Source organism: Conger conger, chromosome 17 (assembly GCF_963514075.1).
Source record: "Conger conger chromosome 17, fConCon1.1, whole genome shotgun sequence".
In the NCBI taxonomy this organism is placed as follows: Eukaryota; Metazoa; Chordata; class Actinopteri; order Anguilliformes; family Congridae; genus Conger; species Conger conger.
The window spans coordinates 14,886,684-14,906,067 of record NC_083776.1 but is presented as its reverse complement, the minus strand read 5'-3'; the positions used below and the strand labels follow the sequence as shown (position 1 = coordinate 14,906,067).

Below are 19,384 nucleotides of genomic sequence, written 5' to 3'. Positions count from 1 at the left end.
GGTTCCCCGTCTCTCGCCCGGGCTGGCGGCCGACCGGTTTGACAACCGCCGGGGAGCGAGAGAACAAAGGCACATCCAGTTTATTCCGTAATAATTCATGAGCATTATTATTAAGGAAACGGTCCTCGTGCTATGGGGCAAAGCAAATTGCAGGAAATAAGAAGACAAAACAAGTGATTGTTGTCCTCGCCTCTTGCAGTTCGATTACCACCTCTTGAGGCTCTATTCCACTGACGTGAGAATTACAGAGGGATGCATGCCCAGTACCTCCTGGGTGTACAGGAGAAAAAACATGCGTATGAACAGAAGGACTGTACTAGCTCTCCAGTGTCTTAGCGCCGTGTTCCTCTCAGCCAACCCCAGGCTGTAGCCTGTCTCTAGATCTGCCTACATATACGTGCTGGCCTCCCTGACTCCACCACCAGACCTGTGCAGCTGCTGCAGGTCTGATCTACAGCCATGACACTCCCCTGCTCATCTCCCTCCAGAGGGAGCCGAATCCTAAACCCTGGGTGCTCGCCTATCACCAGCCCTGAGACACCAGGACTGTGCGCAGGCAGTCATATCATCATCATCATCATACCGGACAGCGTTATGACATATGGCATATTTTCCTCGGACGGTGCAGACCTCTGCTTCATCCTCCCACAGTCTGAGTCACGGCTCCTCAGACCCCCTTCAGACAGATCTCCTCTCTCTGAGCCTCTGCTGTGTGCTGATACTGGCTCAGTACTCCTGAGAGTACTGAATCTCCCCACTGCTGTACGCCAAGAGCCAGGCTGATGTAATGTCTTTCTCCCTGTACCACTGAGCCCTATCGCAAGGGTGTTATGTGTTATGGAATTATTATTATTATTATTATTATTATTATTATTATAAAAAAGCAATTAAGCAGATCTGTCTTAAGACAATCAAATGAAACATCCTACGATATTGTGCAGTGATTACATGCGATTATGCGGCAGATGGCTAAATTAATGCGACTGACAGTTCAAGTTTTTATGCAACTGACAGCTAACTTTCTCTTTTTCTTCTTTTTTTTTGTCCAAAAAGACTGATTTGCAGTGGTTGCACAGCTGGAAGAATGGCTGGTTCCTGCTTAATCATATTCAGAAATGCCGGAGACTTCTCCACGCAGAGGGCCCAGAGAGAAGGAACGGAGTCTTTATTTAACAGCTCTGACAGATGGCAGCGCATATGCTATTCCTGCCGACGCTGGTATCAGCCGTGGCGTGGTGGTATTCCGTGGTTTAAGTGTCTTCACAGAAAGGGTCTTAATGACGGTTCTGTGGTGGGAGAAGACTCTTGTCGACGCGCTGTGAAAACACCTCGCTTAGGTGAGGGAGCACACACCTGTGTGCTGCAGAGAGGGGTTGGGGTGTGTGAGGTAACACGGCGCGTGCTAACAGGTCTTATTTCAGAAGTCTGCGAGAGAATGCGCTCCATTCCTCCATTTCTGCAGTGCATTTAGCTCTCTATTGCTCTTGCTCACTTTTTAGTGCTCTCCCGCTCTCTCCCACCCTCTCTCTCTCCCTCTCTCTCTCTCTCTCTCTCCCACCCTGTCTATCCCACTCTCTACGCCCGTCCCCCTCCCTTTACCGCTCCTTCATTCCCACTTTCCCCTGTTTCTTTACCTTGTACACCTTTCTGCCCCCTCTCTCCATCTCTCTCAGGGCTCAGCTGGCTTATGCGGGTGACCTTGAGTGTGAGGAGCTGTGTGAGTGTGAGGAGCTGTGTGAGGGCGCTAGCCGTGTGCGGCGATGGGTCGTTAACGCTCCACGCTCAGGCACACACAATCAAGGCTAACGGGACCCCCTGAGACACCGCCGTCTCCCCCAACACACCGCTCACACCCTCTGACACCGCCGTCTCCCCAACACACCGCTCACACCCTCTGACACCACCGTCTCCCCCAACACACCGCTCACACCCTCTGCCACCACCGTCTCCCCCAACACACCGCTCACACCCTGACACCACCGTCTCCCCAACACACCGCTCACACCCTGACTCCACCGTCTCCCCAACACACCGCTCACACCCTCTGACTCCACCGTCTCCCCCACACACCGCTCACACCCTGACTCCACCGTCTCCCCAAACACCAAACACACCGCTCACACCCTGACACCAGCGTCTCCCCAACACACCGCTCACACCCTCTGACACCACCGTCTCCCCCAACACACCGCTCACACCCTGACACCAGCGTCTCCCCAACACACCGCTCACACCCTCTGACTCCACCGTCTCCCCAACACACCGCTCACACCCTCTGACTCCACCATCTCCCCAACACACCGCTCACACCCTCTGACACCGCCGTCTCCCCCAACACACCGCCCACACCCTGACACCGCCGTCTCCCCCAACACACCGCTCACACCCTCTGCCACCACCGTCTCCCCCAACACACCGCTCACACCCTGACACCACCGTCTCCCCAACACACCGCTCACACCCTCTGACACCACCACACGCCTCATCGCCCCTGTGCAACAGTGCCCGGGCTCACACCCCTCCCCAACCAGGGCACCCATGTGCTGTACACTTTATTATTCTTAGCTTTGTGTTTTTTGTGTTTCCTAAAACGGCTTATAGACATAATCCTTTGTCATCAGATGAATCTACAAGACCTTATCTTTGTGGTATTCCTAGCACTTGAAACAGTACTTCTCTCTTTCAGTGTACTAGTCCCTGGTTATGGGTATGCACTTTGTTATACGACACTCCGGATAAGAGCGCTTGCCAAATGCCTTTAATGTAACGCACTGCTGCTCTCCTCTCAGGTCCCGTGGCCTCCTCCTCCTCCTCCTCTTCCTCTTCCTTGTTAACGCAGCACTTGTGCCCTGAGAGGCCTCGCCCTGTCCGTCTCCACAGTCATGTGACCAGGGGGTGGTCGTGTGAGACAGAGAGAGCGGATCGGCTGTCTGACACGAGCCCACATTCCCACATCTGCAGTTTTTAACCCCGTAAGACCTGCTGCCGTCCAACACCAATCACGATCTCACCGCCCCAATCTCACAGTCCAACATCCCTGAAGAGCAGCTCAATCTAACAGCAATCACGCTGTGGCTCTATCCCCACGAGGCCGGTCTGGAAATATGCAACAGCCGGGAAAAAAGGCTTATTAAAGTGTGGATTCATCTCTGAGGCCTACAGTAGATGTGGTCGTGTGCCCTGCCCTGGCTCTGGTCTCTCTGCCCCTGCCTGTTGCCCCGTGGGGGGGCAGGGCCCTGGCTCTGGTCTCTCTGCCCCTGCCTGTTGCCCCGGGGGACTGACACTTACCCAGCTCGTGGGGCAGCTCGTGGCAGAACACGGCGACGGACGTGCTGATGCCTCCCGTGACGTTGGAGCTGAACGCGGCTCCTGGTGAACACAGGGCCGAGAGGGATCAGAGTGAGCCTGCGCTAATCAGCACACGCACATACACACACACATACACACACATACACACACACGCACACGCACATACACACACAGATAAACGCACATACACACACACGCACACACACATGCACATACACGCACACGCACATACACACACACATAAACGCACATACACACACACGCACACACACATACACACACACGCACATACACATAAACACACATACACACACACGCACACGCACATACACATACACACACACACGCACACACACACACGCACACGCGCACACACACACGCACACGCACACACACGCACACACGCGCACACATACACACACACACGCCCGCACACGCACGCACACACACACACATACACATGCACATACACACACACATAAACACACACGCACACGCACGCACACACATGCGCGCACACACGCGCACACACGCGCACACGCACACACGCACACACGCACACACAAAAATGCACACAGTTTTCTCAGCCACACACATTGTCTGAACTGCTCAATCGCTGGCACACAAGCACACTGTCATCACGCTCTTCTGAATAATAATGCGTGTATTTTATTTTCACACTGACAGGGCCTCACCTATGGCCAGGCCGTCGCTGAAGTTGTGCATGCCGTCGCCCATGATGACCATCCAGGCGATGCTGGCGATGCCGGCGTCCTTCATCTCCTGGTCGGAGTGGCAGTGGCCCTGGGGCGCGTGGGAGTGACCGTGGGAGTGACCGTGACCGTGACCGTGGCGCTTCGTCTTGGCCTTCCTGCCGTTCTCGGCGGCCGGGGAGAGGGGCCCCCCGTCCTCGCCCACCCCCGCGGGGGCCAGCGGGCTCTTGCTGGGGGACTCGGGCTCCGGCAGCTCGCTCAGCTGGGTGTCGTTGTGCTTGCCGTCGCAGGACAGCACGGAGGAGTCGGCCCCTGAGAACGGAGAGAGAGAGAGAGAGAGCGGACACGCTCAGAACGGGCCAATGGGAGAAGAGCACACTCACCTGGTGTGCCCATGGCGTTTTTTTTATTCGGTTTTTTATGGTGGTCATGGAGTTCAAAACTATTTCAAGAAAAGAACCTGTGACAGGTTCAAGTGCGACATTACCTGGAACTATTTTAGCATTCGTGAAAACGTCCTCGCAAAAAGAACAAGAAGTTCCTCTATTCCAGTTTCCTTTTCATTCATTTCGAATGCATTTCTAGTAAAATGTCGTAATTCGCTCCTACACCTCCTGAAGCCAAGACCCCTTGCCGAAGGCCCAGGAACGAGGTGTCTAAGCCGATTTGCAGACAGCGTCTCAGAGCAGAGCTGATACTTACCCCCCATTTTAATCCCTGCCTTTCCTTATCTTTGTTCTTTATGTGCCCGCAAATAAGATGGCGCCTGTCTGGATGCTCAGACGTGCTCCGTCAGCGCAGGGGGGCATTCGCTAGCAGCTGGGCTGGAGGACTGCACTGGAAGACACTGGGGTGTGTGTGTGTGTGTGTGTGTGTGTGTGTGTGTGTCCCTACACTGCAGTCTGAACGAACACAACTACCATCTAATCAACGACTTCATCGCTGGGGGGTGTGTGCGTGAGTGCGTGTGTGTGTGTGTGTGCGAGTGTGTGACACTGGGGGGTGTGTGTGTGTGTGCATGTATGTGTGTGTGTGTGTGTGTGTGTGTGACACTGGGGGGTGTGTGCGTGTGTGACGCTGGGGGGTGTGTGTGTGTGTGTGTGTGCGCACGTGCGTCTGACACTGGGGGGGGTGTGTGTGTGTGTGTGAGTGCGCGTGTGTCAGACACTGGGTGGTGGGTGGGTGTGTGTGTGTGCGCGCACGTGCGTCTGACACTGGGGGGTGTGTGTATGCGTGTCTGACACTGGGGGAGGGGGTCAGGGTGACCTACCATCAGTGAGTGGCTTGAGGTGGAGCCACTCGGCGTCGGAGCGGCGGTTCAGCTTGTGGTCCGACAGCTTCCTGCCGATCTTGGCCTCCTCCCCTTTCCTCCTCTTCCTGCACAAGGTCCCCTGCAGGAGGTGCCAGGAGACGCACCCACGTCACACAGCGTTTCCTACTACACACTGCTTTCTGCACACATTTCCTACATGATGGGCCAGCCTGTATCCTAGAGGCTCAGGTACATGCCCGGGACCTGGAATGTGGGTGGTTCCAGCCTCGGTGTAGCCACGATAAGATAAGATAATAATAGCACAGCTATTGGACCCTTCAGCAAGGCTCTTAACTCCACATTGCTGATCAGCTAGCTAGCATTGTTTGGCCTAATAAACGTCCATTTGTATCAAAGAGGCAGAGGTAGCTAACTAAACAGAATGTTCATTTAAAATAGTTCGACAGTAACAATTTGCTGCAAACATAGTTTGAATGTTCGCCGTCTCGAACACCTACCTGATTATGAACATTAATTAAACGTTAATTAATGAACGAACATAACTTTAACGTTAATGTTTAATGAAGAAGCACGAGAATGTTGACCCCATCCAGTACCGCGCGGTACGAGGCCAGGCCAGAGTTCGGGGAGGGCTGCGGTCCTCACCCCCTGGTCTTTGTAGTGTTTGACCATGCCGATGCAGTGCTCGATGATGAAGAGCAGGTAGATCCCCGCCAGGGCGGTGAGGCCCTTCCACACCCCGTCAAAGTCTTCCATCAGGTCGGTGGTGGCGCCCGAGTGGCTTCCGTCGTGACTGTGGTCGTGCTGGCCCTGGGACTGTGCGGGAGAGATTTTCAGTCTTCATTACTGAGACTAAAATGCTTTTTTCACAGTGAAACAAGATTTTCTTTTTAATCTTTGGGAAAATGGCAGGTTCCCCAGTCAAAGATAGGATTCTGAATTCTGAAATGATCACATTTAGTCTTAAATTTGTCTGCTCTATTGCTGGATATGTGTAATGTCGGGAGACGGAGGCTTCTGGAATCCCAGTGTTGGTGCATGTCAGCGACTCGTGATTTTAAATCACATTCTTTTTCTTCCTGGAGAGCAGTCAGTAGTTGTGAGAACGAGGTACAGCACCAGGACGGGGTTAATAAGGCGTTGCTTTCTCACCAGTATTTATAGGAGCCGGGCCTTATTCACCTGTCAGCCGCAGTACATTTCAAGAGAGCTTAATGGGAGCTGAAGTGAAGAGGCTTGAGAAAATGGACTACGCTTGAGAGGTTTGGACTCCAACTCCCATCAGCCCCGCTGTGGCACAGGGGGCGGAGCTGGGCGCCCGGGCGCAGTACTCACGTGTGGCAGCAGGTGGAGCAGCGCGTCCCCGCTCAGCGTCCCCACGGCCAGCGCCACCAGGAAGGTGAGCAGGAACTTGAAGCAGGATTGGTTGAGGATGGGCACCAGGACCACGCCCAGCAGTGACAGCAGGCTGATGATGGTGATGGACACAAACCCCCACACCCAGATCCAGCCTGCGCATGAGAGAGAGCAGACGCAGTTTCACCAGCCAGTCAGCAGGGGGAGCCAGTGGGCACACCGCTCACAAACAGATCCTCTACAGCAGTGGTCTCTCCAACCCTGGTCCTGGAGAGCTACACAGTTCCCCTCACCTGGTTACCTGGGTCTCAACCGCATGCTGATTTTAAGGTGAAAACAAAAACCAGCGGACCCAGTCGCTCTCCAGGCCAGGGTTGGAGACCACTGCTTTACAGCCACCAGACAGTCAGCTCCGACGGGCCTACGGTCCTGAGGGGGCCTACGGTCCTGAGGGGGCCTACGGTCCTGAGGGGGCTGAGGTCTGAGGTTTCACTTTCCATGATAGTTTGCCGTTTATATTCTGGAAGAGGCTTGGCCGAGGAAAGACGACCCATTGCCAGCTCCGTCATAAATATTCACAAAACACATTATAATTGGGTACGTTTTGGCTTCAAGGGTTGAGGTACCAAACGTTTAATGTTAAGAGTACAGAGCAGACCATCTGGTTAGTGTACACAATCTGTGATACAGGTACTACAGAACCGTTTTGGGGGAGGGGAGCAATAATAACCTAGATGCAGGCATGAATGTTTTTGCATCAGTAATCCTGTATAATAATCATTTAAAACGCTTTTAAATAAAGCTCTTCAACTCCACCCTTTTTTTTGGCTGGCAAAACATTTGATATTTTACCCATTTTTTAATGGATTAAGGACTCCTGGGCATGGGTGCAGTGCTGTGCTTTTCATCGGCGTCCAGCGCACTGCCTCCTGCTCTGCATTTGAAAGGCGCCCCGCTTTCCACCGCTCGGGACTGGAGCCGGGACCGGAGCCAGGCGGCGTGGAGCGGGGAACCGGGAGCGGGGGGCTGGGAATGAAACGGAGGGGGGGCGTGGGGGCCAACGCTCAGCTGCCTGACGCTTAGGAGAAGCCACGCCAATTAACCAAAAAAAAAAAAAAAATTAAAAAAATACCCAAATACCACAAAAGCATGGAGACAAAGCCGCAAGCTTTTAGCATTTGGCAGCAAAAGCTGTGAACGCTCCTCGTTTTCTCCAAAAGCCTTCCTCGCGCCCTCTCGCCCCGCCATTCGGTATCAGGGACACAGAAGCGGATAACTGCTCCCCGCGATCGTTTTACGGCTGGATAATTTCACTACGGCTTTAAGGACATCTCTTCCTCCATTAAAACAATCCAGTGTGTGATTCCGGTGAGGGCACGCGGTAGGCAGGACGGCTTGACTGTGTCGGGCTGACCTTGTCTACGGCCGCGGGGCGAAGTCAGGGAGCCCCCCCCCCCCCCCCCGTTGTGTTCGCCTTCTCCCCGCGGAACAGCGGCTCATACAGAAACGCCGTGGAGCCGCGTCGGCCCCACAGCTGCTGTGCACCGCCCGCTGCGTCTGGGCACCCTGAACGACAGCTGCCACGCTGCGGTACGAACGTGCACGCCGCCCCTGTGAGACGTTTACCCACGGGTCCTGGTGCCACAGCCCGTCCGCCCGGTCTGAGCGCCGGCCTGGGAGGTCATGTGACCGGTGACTCGGCTTCGCCCCGGTCACGAGGGGAGCTCTCTGTGGTGGGGCACGGGGCGGAGGAGGGGTCAAGCATTCCTCTCTGCGCTTGTTTAGGGCGGAGCGAGGGCTGGGCTCCTCTTCCTAGTGTAAACGTTCTCTTAAAACAAACTTGAGAAGGGCGAGACCGTGGTACAGACCATAGGGTGGTCGAACCCTGCTGCAGTTTTGTTTTACTAGATGGGGGGGGCATCTGGTAAAACAAAACACAGCTCTCCTGTAGGAAAATAAAATAGGTTTCCTACTGTGACCTTAGAAACTCCTCAAGGACATGAAATCTACCCAACTCTTTTGTCTTAATGATGCTCCAAACATTTTATTTCGGAAACACTATTGTTTGGCCATTGTCTGTGGCAGTTTTTTTTCTTATTTCTCTGCCTCATAATGGCTTCTTTGACTGTCATTGGCATAACTCTGGGATGTTGACAAATCCCAATAATACTACTCCAAAGGCAAAAAAAATGCTGAGATAATGAAAGATTTCTTACCTTATACCTGCACTAATTACTTTTGGTGCCCTAAAAAGGTGAGGAATATGTATAAAGAGGGATGCAATACCAACACGCATAACCCTGATATGGATGTAAATACCCTCAAATTAAAACGGACAGTCTGCACTTTAACCTCACATTCACGGTTTCATTTCAAAGCACTGGACTACAGAGCCAAAATAACAGAAATTGTACCACTGTGCAAATATGTACGTACGTCACTGTGCTATCCATATAAGTTATTCTCATAGTATAAAAACATAGTATTGTTATTATTATGAATTCCTCAGACTCAGTCCCTAGTGGGTCCGCAGCACTGGGACCACAGAGACACAGAGACAGTGTGATGAGGGCCAGCTATAAACTACAGGGGCCTGAGGCCCTGCTTTCCGTGGAGGCCTGTTTTTAGCTCCACCCTGCCCACCATCATGCAGTGAAGGCTGACTACAACTGTGATGCCTCCAATACCCTCAGCAGTCCTCTATTCAGTCTGTAGGGGCGCCGAGTATACCTATGACTATCTTTAATACATAAACCCTTCAGATACAAGCAAATTAAATTACTTCAGTTATTTTTTTTAAACTAAAGCAAATTAAGAAAAGAAAAACATTTTAAAAAACGTTATATAACTGTGCTTTTTGGGATAAACGCATTCTGTTCAGAGGCATCTGCTCAGTGTTCACATTTTAAGAGCGCAAAAAGTGTTAAAAGCATTTAAAATATGGATTTGATCAAGGTGAATGCATTTTATTGTTCACTATACAGCTGGTCCTGGTTTTAAGCCTGTCAATTGTACTACGATTCTGTTCATTATCAGGTTTACACAATGGCTGCTACCCATTCTACATACATTATGCATCATAATGACATGAATACATAATGGCATTGTAACCAACATACATGTTTATGTCATCAACTTATTATTCCCAAGAGTATATGTGGCTTTATGGATTTGCACTTTATATTGGCTAATTTATGGGATTTGGGTAATTAAACTATACGAGGTGTGCTCTTATGCGGAATGAACCCCCACGGAGAGCTTTGCAGCTCGGAGATTAAAAGTCATTAAAACCCCACCCCCCTTACCCCCCCCCACCCCCCTAGAAATTTTCAATTTCCAAACAGCGCAGAGCCCTCCGTGAACAACAGACAAACAGTGCAGGCAAACGCTCCCAGGAATACTAATCACAAAAGGGAGACGCTTCACAGAGGCACTCAGACGACAATTACGATCTTGAGATGATTAGCTTGCTTTGTAATAATTAGCCAACGCTCGCTGCTGTGCTCCCCTGAACAGAACCACGCCCAGGCTAAAGGCCGAAGAGTTTGCCGGAAAGGTCTCTGAAGGCCGGGGCAGAGATCAGCTTACTACGCGCTGGGTACAGTAGCGGCCTTTTTAGGGAGCCGTTTTAGCGTTAGCATTCGGAGTTAAACTGCCAGTGCCTGGGCCGGAGGCCTCAGCTGCCGGTCTGCTCAGGATTTATGGAGTTTTTGATGTTCCTTAAGGGATCGGATAAAACGGACAGAGGTGAAACTCGGCCCGGGTCGCTGCCCAAAACCTGTTGAGACAGGCTGTCGCAGTTGGGCCGGTCTGGAGCTGCAATATCAATCCATTTTCATATTTTCGACGGTTTCCCTACTGCCTGTGTAAATAAATTAAAATAAAAACCCATCCCTTTCTGAAGTGGGTTGCCAGGCTACAGTACTCAGTGGGCCTGAGTGGGCGTCAGTGCACGTCATCATTCTGCACAGGCCAATCGGCGCTGGTTAGCAGGAGCCCGGCGTAAGGCCGGGAGCTCGCCCAGGCCAGGCTGAACGCAGAGAGGCTGACGGATCCTGGCAGTTCACGTTCATGCGTTAGGGATTCGGCCAGTTAATCAACAAAGCTGCTGTAAGGCAGCCAAGGCACCAGCAGCTCAGTCTCGGCGTTATTTGGTCCTGTGCGTTCCTCCCCAAGCCTTCCAGCTCCGTGTGCCATGGTCTATGTCATTAGCAGGACTTCAAAATAAAATATCATTTTAAAAAGCAGGGAAGCTGACACATACCCCTAATGCAGCCTGTCAGGGCCTGCGGGCGCTGATCTTTATGATAGAAGCATATGAATATTGTTGATGCGCTCATGTCTTCAATGCCTGTTCTTATTGCCAGTCAGCCACTGGGTCCTATGACTTTAAGCAGAGCAAAATTAGCCTTGGCTAGATTTGGCACAATATATCAACTGGTAGCATTTATGTAAAGCATTGTCCATGGTCCCTGACAAATAAATGAAATAAGTAAAATGACCTACACCGTAGGCAGTCTCACTGTGTGGACCGAGCAGGCTTCTGTACGCTGGTCAGGCGAAAAGCCTTCCCATGAGCCAATGTTTTTCCTGGCTCTAAAGAATAGAGACACGAACAGGCCTGGCAGAGCTGCTCCCTCTCCCTCTCTCCCTCTCCCTCTCCCACCGGTGCCTCTGTCGGCGTCCGTCTCCCGTAACGGGGCGTACCCGAAACGCTTTCATTAGCACGGCCTCACCTGCATCTTCATACGCCTCCTCTACTCTACTGATCTGCTCCCAGCCTCATTATCACCTCCAGCAACATAGAAATGCAGGCAGACAGAGGAAGAAAAGAAGAAGAAGAAGAGGAGGAGGAAAAGGGGGGGGGGGGTTTCTCTAGACCCCTATAGCTAATTTTCTAATTCCACACCCTCCCAGCCAAGGCTGGGGAGAGGGTACTTGGCGCCATTTGAACATTTTAATTGGAGAGAGAGAGAGAGAGAGAGAGAGAGAGAGAGAAAGATAGAGGGAGAGAGAGAGGGAGAGAGAAAGATAGAGGGAGAGAGAGAAAGAGAGGGGGGAGAGAGAGTGAGGGGGAGAGAAAGAGAGAGGGAGAGGGGGAGAGAGAGGGGGAGAAAGAGGGAGAGCCTTAGTGCCCCCTTGCGTTATCCGTGCGGCGGAATGCAAACGCAGAGTGGTGGATGCTGGAGAGGCGCGTGTGGGCTGGCACTGCTGTGGGGCAGCGATGCCGGAGCTAATGAGCCACCATTATCCCTGCCCCCTACCCCTCTGAACGCCCCCCTTCCAGGCCCCCCTCCGCAGCATTACCGTGGCCCCCTCCCCCTGCCGTGAGAGCTCCGGGTGACCGGCACAGTGGTGGTCAGTGGCGCGTACGGTCAGTGGCGCGTAGGGTCAGTGGCGCGTACGGTCAGTGGCGCGTAGGGTCAGTGGCGCGTACGGTCAGTGGCGCGTAGGGTCAGTGGCGCGTAGGGTCAGTGGCGCGTAGGGTCAGTGGCGCGTACGGTCAGTGGCGCGTAGGGTCAGTGGCGCGTACGGTCAGTGGCGTGTAGGATCAGTGGTGCGTACGGTCAGTGGTGCGTAGGGTCAGTGGCGCGTAGGGTCAGTGGCGCGTACGGTCAGTGGCGCGTACGGTCAGTGGCGCGTACGGTCAGTGGTGCGTAGGGTCAGTGGCGCGTAGGGTCAGTGGTGCGTACGGTCAGATGCGGCGAGCAGTCCGGAGCGGTTCGACTCGGTTCTGGGCGCTCCAGAGCGCCCCTCAGGTGCGTCACCGCGGCCGCATGGGTCGGATATTTAACAGCGAGCCGGGACGCTAATGAGGGAGAGCTAATTACTCCAGGAGGAAACGCAGCACTCCCGAGGCTCAACCCACGGCCCTCTCTCTACTTTTGCTGCTGCGCTTTTTTCCCCATATTGGTGTCTCTTAATTAGGGCTGTGGCGTCTGTGTGGAGTGTTTGTCTGTGTGTCTGCCACCTGGTGTGTTTGTGTGTGTGGGTGGGTGTGTATGGGCATTCAATTGGCCTCAGTTACAAAAGAGACCATAAAAAAAAAATCCATACAGTAGAAGTACATAAGAGATAAATAGCAATAAAAGCAAGCTTCATTTAAGGAAGTGAAATGCAGATCTTATCACTGCGCCTGACACAATGTGACCTCAGCATTGCGGACACAACTCAGTTCCCATTCACACTTCCTTTAAAGAGGCCAAAATGTACACGTATACAAATACACAAACGCTGGCTGAACACTGATAGCATGCATAACTGGTTAAGTGGAACATGGTTCATCTGAAAGATAGCTTCTCTAGTACATGGGTACATGGGTGGGGCGACATGACTCAGGCAGTAAGAGCAGTTGGCTGGCAGTCGGAGGGTATTGAAGCGGCCGCCCAAATCCGTACGCCCCCGCGGCGCCCTCCTGCCGTCAGTGCTGTGCGCCCCTCGCCCACCCGTGAGGTGGAAGGGGGTCTGACCTCGAGCTGGGGAAGAGCCGCAAACAGGGCCCCGCATTCGTCTGTTAAATACCGCCGACTGCATTAATACACATCAGGGTGTGCACAACACAGGCCTGTAATGGCGGTAATCTGACAGCAGACATTTTGTGTCTGAATGGCGGTCAGTGCGGGCGGTCCTGTGGGGCTTTGGCTGGGGTTCTGGGAAACCTCCGTCTGAACTGGACTGCGCAAGACGTGGCTCTGTCACAACGCCCCCCTGCTCGGGGTTACTGGGTCTCTCCGTCCGTTTCTCGCTCTGGTTGACCAACTTTTTATACTTTTATTGCCTGTTTTTATTGTTTTACTGGCCTCTCTTTCATAACTTTGGGTCTTTTGGTGGGATTTCAAGAGCAGGGTTGTGTCCCAGGTGGAAAGTTTCATTTGGACTCTGTTGTACCATAGTGCAAGGTACTTAACCCAGAGTGGCTGTAGCATAAACGCAGTCCTCTAAAGAGGTTGATGTTTATAAAAGTGAACAACTGTTCTTATTGCTATTATTGTTTGGTAAGGCAGTTGAGTCAATGCCGCTTTTTCTCTCACTCATTTGAAGAACAACAACAACTTGAGTTTCTGACAATGTGAAAAGCCTAACCTCGGTTTGTTTGGACACTGACTTCACTAATCGGCTGACTTGAGATATTGTAATGAAATGTGACCTGCGTGGTTGTTGCTGTAAGTTTAAATCCTCTTGCATAAGAAAGCGGATCCTCTCTTACACTTCAACCTGGCAGATCCCTAGTTGAAGTGTAGCTCCTGATGAATAGTTAACCACACATCACAGGAACGCTTGTATAATTGCTGAAACTGGGTGAGGTCACACTATCGCCCTGCTCTAACCATGGTCACAGGGTAATCTCAGGAGCTCTGCACACACAACTTCCCAGAACAGTTCGTCCTTCTTCAACAAACAAAACAAAAAAGTACAACAAGCCAGCTTTTTGTTTTTCTTCTTAAAAAAATCCCCCTCTTAGGCGAGTACACAGTGTCACAATCCTGAAACCAGCAGTGGGGCGTGGCGGGGTGTAACTAATGCTCCAGGGCAAATACCGCAGGAGTAGCCGAAACATCCGACCTACACCGCTGCCTGCCAGGGCTCCCTCCAAACCCCAACCCAACTGCGGCTTCATGAGAGCGTCAGAGAACAACAGGGTCGGCCATTTTGCCACATTCTTACAGTTCCCCCGTTTGGTGGGTGTTCCAGGGGGATACGTTGGTATCCCCTGATTCATTTTGCAAAAACATTGCTCTCTCCCACTCCACCTCAGCTGGTGTGCGGTGAATGTTCTGGCACAAAATGGCCGCCTTGCATCACCCAGGTGGTTGTTACACATTGGTGGTGTTTGAGGCGAGTCTTCCCCTCATCACTAAAAAGCACTCTGACTGTCTAGAAAAACAGTATATACACCATAATGATCTATCTATCCATAACCACACTGCAAAAAAAACAAAATAAGTCAGTCTTAACAAGTATCTTTGTCTTTACTTTTTTGCCAAATGAGACAAAAAAAAAGCTGCCAATGAGGTGATAAAGTTTGCCGCATTTCAAGATTTGCCAATGAGGTGAGAAAATTTCACTTGTCAAGCAAACAGTGATTTAAAACAAGCTAACATTTTCTACTTGAGAAGAAAAATAGGTTCTTAAGCCTTATTACAAGACTAAAAATCCATTTTTTGCAGTACAGATGAGGTGAGTCACGCAGGTGAGAAACAGCTCTGCTGTGAGTGTGTGTGTGCGTGCGTGCGTGTATGTGTGTGTGTGTGTGTGTGTGTGTGCGCGTGTGTGCGTGTATGTATGTATGTGTGTGCGTGTGTGTGCGTGTATGTATGTGCGTGTGTGTGCGTGTGTGTGCGTGTATGTATGCGTGTGTGCGTGTATGTGTGTGTGTGCGTGTGCGTATGTGCGTGTGCGTGTATGCGTGTGTGTGCGTGTATGTGTGTGTGTGTGTGCGTGTATGTGTGTGTGTATGTATGTGTGTGCGTGTGCGTGTGTGCGTGTATGTGTGTGTGAGTGCGTGTATGTTTGTGCGTGTATGTGTGTGTGTATGTATGTGTGTGCGTGTGCGTGTGTGCGTGTATGTGTGTGTGTGTGTGTGTGTATGTGTGTGTTTGTGTATGTGTGTTTGTGTGTGTCTGTGTGTGTGTGGGGGGAGGGTGGGGCGGCAGGCCCATACCGGAGTGGACAGGCTCCAGGGCAGTTTGGGCGATGTCCACCTGGTGGTAGTGGCGGATGCAGACGCGGCTGTCGATCTGGTACAGCAGGGCGGGGCACAGGTAGGTGAAGGTGGTGGGGGAGATGAGGGAGTCGGAGCTCAGGCCGTAGTACTGCAGCAGCTGGGTCAGGTTCAGACACTGCGGGGGAAACACACAGACTGAGACTGAGCAGGGGACTGAGATCCATCGCACGTTAAATACTCCTCCTCAACACTGCAGAAAAACTACAAATAACACGCATTTCAGTCTCATACTGAGACTTAACCCATTATGGACTAAGGCACCAAATAGGAAACCCATAGGAAGGCCTAGGAATCACAATGCATTTCAACGGTTATGTGTCTTGAAAAACGGTCATATGATCAAACACAACACTGGCGTCACATCCGCCTGTTAAGGGTGATGTGACGTGCAGGTTGCAGCCACCCAGAAGGGGTTAAAATCTTATTTATTTAACTTTTTTGCTAAAATAGATGAAAATATTGGCAAAGACAGTGGAATAAGAATAGTTCACTTGTCAGGCAAACGCTAACTTAAAACAAGCTAATATTTTCCACTCGATCTTAAGTCTTGTTGAGACGGTGACGTTTCGCAGCTCAGCCTCCTGTCCTGGGGGGTGCAGATCAGCCACAGGCCTTTCCAACCCGCCAGGGCTCAGACCGTCTGTCTAATGAGCTGTCGACGGAACCCAAACCGTATCGGTCCACGGTCCCCAGGTTAACGTGGGGCATCTGTCGGGCTGCAGTCCTCCTGAGTTCAGCGACATTTAACTTCATTTGCTTATCAGCCAAGAGGCGCCCGCCGCTACTGGTGCAAGACGTCAGCTCCGATCCCCCCCGTGTGCGAAAGCCAACGCCAGGGACTTCCTTCAGGAATTCTCCCCCGATTCGTGGCCTTCACGTAAGTGTCAGTCAGCAGCGGTGCCCGGGAAAGGAGTTTAGGCCCAGGGTACTCCAGGAGTCCCAGTGGCCTTGCTTATCCGAATATGAGGTCGGAGCGGGGACCGGTTGAGGCCCTCTTCTGAGGGAAAACCCTTCAGCTCCCGTTCCCAATTATATTTCAACTAACGAAAATATACGGAAAGTAACACGCGGACCTCTGCGCCGTCTAACGCCCTCAGGAGCCTGCGTGCAGCCGGGCCCCGCGGCCCCGGGGCGACCCCGCGACCGGGACACGCGTCAATCAGAGCTCCTCCACACCCGCCGGGCGGGGAGGCCGAGGGCGGAATCTGAGCTATGCTGCTGAACAGGCCGCCTCTCCTTCCTTCTCCACAAACCGCGCTCGGGCGTTTCCGCCTGCGCTTCATCCGCCCCGCTGATAAAAATAAATAAAAAAAACCTGCCAATCCAAACAAACGCTCCCTTAAGAGGAAGTGGCGACTGGCTATTGTGCGTGTTAAAGTGTGTATTGTGAGCGTTCGTTCACGCAAGGCGCGCCGCATTAAGCCGGCATTATCCACGCGGTCGGATAGCGCGCGTTGACAAATGAGATTTGGAAATTGCGTGAACGGCGTCGGGGGCCTGCTGTGAAGGGCTTCCAGAGGAGGCCTGGAACAGCACGGTCTGCAGTCCACCCACAGTTAACACAAATTCTGGGCTGTCAATATATTCGTCTGCTCAAATTCATAAAAAACCCCAGCAGTAATAATTGAACACCTTCGAAAGTGACAGCCTCTTGCCGAATGAAGCACACGAAACAGTTTTTTTCTTACAGTTAAAGGCATTGTTTGTTTTGGCTTTGGAGAGGTTTGTCTGTATTCTCTATCTGCTGTAGCTTCTGTGTTAAAACACATTAATAATGAAGTCCAACAGTAAGCACAAACACTCACAGTGTTAAGTAATTAGGAGAGAAAACACACTAAGGGAGATCATTTTCTACCTTTTCACTAAGCAACAGCTGACCCCTGGTGGGGGGAATAATGACCTTGATCTGTCTGCTACTCGACACACACTACAGCCGTACACAACATCTCCTTTAGCAGCTGGAGCTGAGCCTGACTACACAAAGAGCCCATATATACATGCCCTTGTGATGACGATGGGTCTTGATGAGTCACTGAATTATGAGGAACAGCAGTACAGACCAGTTTCAGGAGTGGGCGGGTGTAAGCCTACGAGACACTGCCTCATGCTGAGAGACCTCAGGATAGCAGCAAACTGAGATCAAACGCATGGACACAGCACAACTTTATTTGATTTTTTCAGTGTTTATTGCCTTGAGGACAGGACCTACCTCCTCGTGTTGGTGTTCCAGACCCTTGTGGTGATTGGCTGAGGCTGCAGGGGCGGAACCCGCTGGGCTCCCGGGAGCCTCCCTCCGCCGCACGTGGACATGCCCCTCCCCGTGAGCGTGGTCGTGTTCCTGGTGCTCGCCGGCGTCTAGGTCCTCTGCGGCTCTCTTCGCATTCCCATCATCCCCCGGGGCAGACGGGGGAGGCGTGAGGGCGGGGCCGCCTCTGTTTTTGTTGCGCGGGGTTTTGTTTTTCAGGGGTCTCCTGGTCCGTTTGGGGCTCGAGTCTCCGGGCGGCGTCGCCTGGGAGGGGTGTTCCGACTGCCCCGATGAGGCGGCGTCGTCCACCTGCCCCGACGGCTCCACCTGCCCCACCTGCTCTGGGTTCTTGGCCCTGTGCGGCCCTGCAGGCTGGCTGGCGGTGCCGTTGTGCTTGTGCCGGTGGTGCATGTGCGGCTGTTTGCGCCGATGAGGTCGTTTCTCCTTCTGGTCGACGCTAGGGGCGCCGACTTCGTGCTCGTGTTCATGTTGGTGGACATGTTCATGGTTATGTTCATGTTCATGTTCATGTTCATGTTCATGTTCATGTTCATGTTCATGTTCATGTTCATTGTTATGTTCGTGGTCGTGGTCGTGGGTATTGTTATGTTCGAATCCTTCACTGGTGGGTGTGGGTGCGGGGGAGGCGGTCACCCCTGCAGTTTTCCGTTTGCAGGGGGGGGAGTCTGGAGCCGAGGTCTCCTCTGACTCCTCATGCGGGTGGGGGTGGGGGTGGGGGTGGGGGTGTGGGTGTGGGTGTGGGTGCGGTTGGCCGCGTTCGCGCTTGCGGTCGTGCTCGTGTTCGTGCTCGTGTTCGTGCTCGTGCTCGTGGTCGTGGGGGTGCGGGTGGGTCGGCGAGTGTGAGTGCAGGCCCTCCTGCACCTCCAGCAGGTCCAGGTGAGCCACGTGGTCGTGGCCCAGGTCCTCGTGCTCCAGGCCCACCACCCGGACCTCGCCCAGCCCCAGGCTCAGCAGCAGGCTCTGGAAGCCCCCGAAGTCCAGCCGGTCGCGCTCTCCGTAGCGGCGGAACAGCTGCTGGATGAAGAAGCGCTGCTCGCTCTCCGCCTCCACGGCGCCCCCTGCCTGCGCGTAGGGCGCCTGGGAGATCTGCAGGTCGCTGTGGTCGAGGTCGTGGTCCCGGTCGTGGCCGCGGTCGCGGTCGTGGTGGCGGTGCCCGTCGCTGTGGCAGTGACTGCACTGCTGGAACAGGAAGGTGACCACGCACAGCAGGCAGAAGCGGGTGTGCATGTGGGCCTTCATGGTCTCCTCGCTGCTTCCAGACACCTGCGAGAGTCAGGGGGGGGGGGGACGGCAGTCAGCGTTTTCAAGTCAAAGAGCTTAGAAGGACAAAGAGGGCAATCTCAGCTATCAGCTCCTATTCTGTGGTAGCCTAGCAGCACGAGAGTCGGGGCACTGGCCTGCACACGCGTAGTTACGCCAGGTCTACTGCTCCTCTCTGAGAAAGGCCAGGCAAAACGCTCAAATTCAAGACCCTGTGCACGTGCCGCAGTGAACAAGTGTGAGATAAATTGTTTTTGTTTCTCTCTGCGTTAATGCCATACATCTCCCAAGCAATTTCTCCTGTCCGTTCTGCACCCGTTTGACTGAGGCTAGAATACGAGGTGTTTTTTCTCTTTGGGATGCAGGGGAACGGAGAGAGGAGAGTGGAATGATGGGAGCAGTGATGGAGCTCCGGTCAGATGATATTACGCCCTCCTCCCATAGCCCTTTCTCCAGGGGGGGGGGGGGGGGGGGGGGGAGCG

The 19,384-nt window shown here is 52.9% G+C and overlaps 1 protein-coding gene across 3 annotated transcripts in view; it reads right to left on the bottom strand.

Annotated features, from left to right (window-relative positions):
- The window catches only part of slc39a10 (solute carrier family 39 member 10), a 46,297-nt gene that overhangs the window by 9,193 nt on the left and 17,720 nt on the right, over positions 1-19,384 (bottom strand). For all 3 annotated transcript variants that reach the window (XM_061226737.1, XM_061226739.1, XM_061226738.1), the window contains 7 exons: positions 17,586-18,905; positions 15,314-15,491; positions 6,631-6,806; positions 5,941-6,111; positions 5,293-5,413; positions 4,005-4,334; positions 3,289-3,369 (listed from right to left, as the gene is read on the bottom strand). In XM_061226737.1, the coding sequence (XP_061082721.1) occupies positions 3,289-3,369; positions 4,005-4,334; positions 5,293-5,413; positions 5,941-6,111; positions 6,631-6,806; positions 15,314-15,491; positions 17,586-18,905 (2,377 nt within the window). The remainder of the gene's footprint in view (positions 1-3,288; positions 3,370-4,004; positions 4,335-5,292; positions 5,414-5,940; positions 6,112-6,630; positions 6,807-15,313; positions 15,492-17,585; positions 18,906-19,384) is intronic.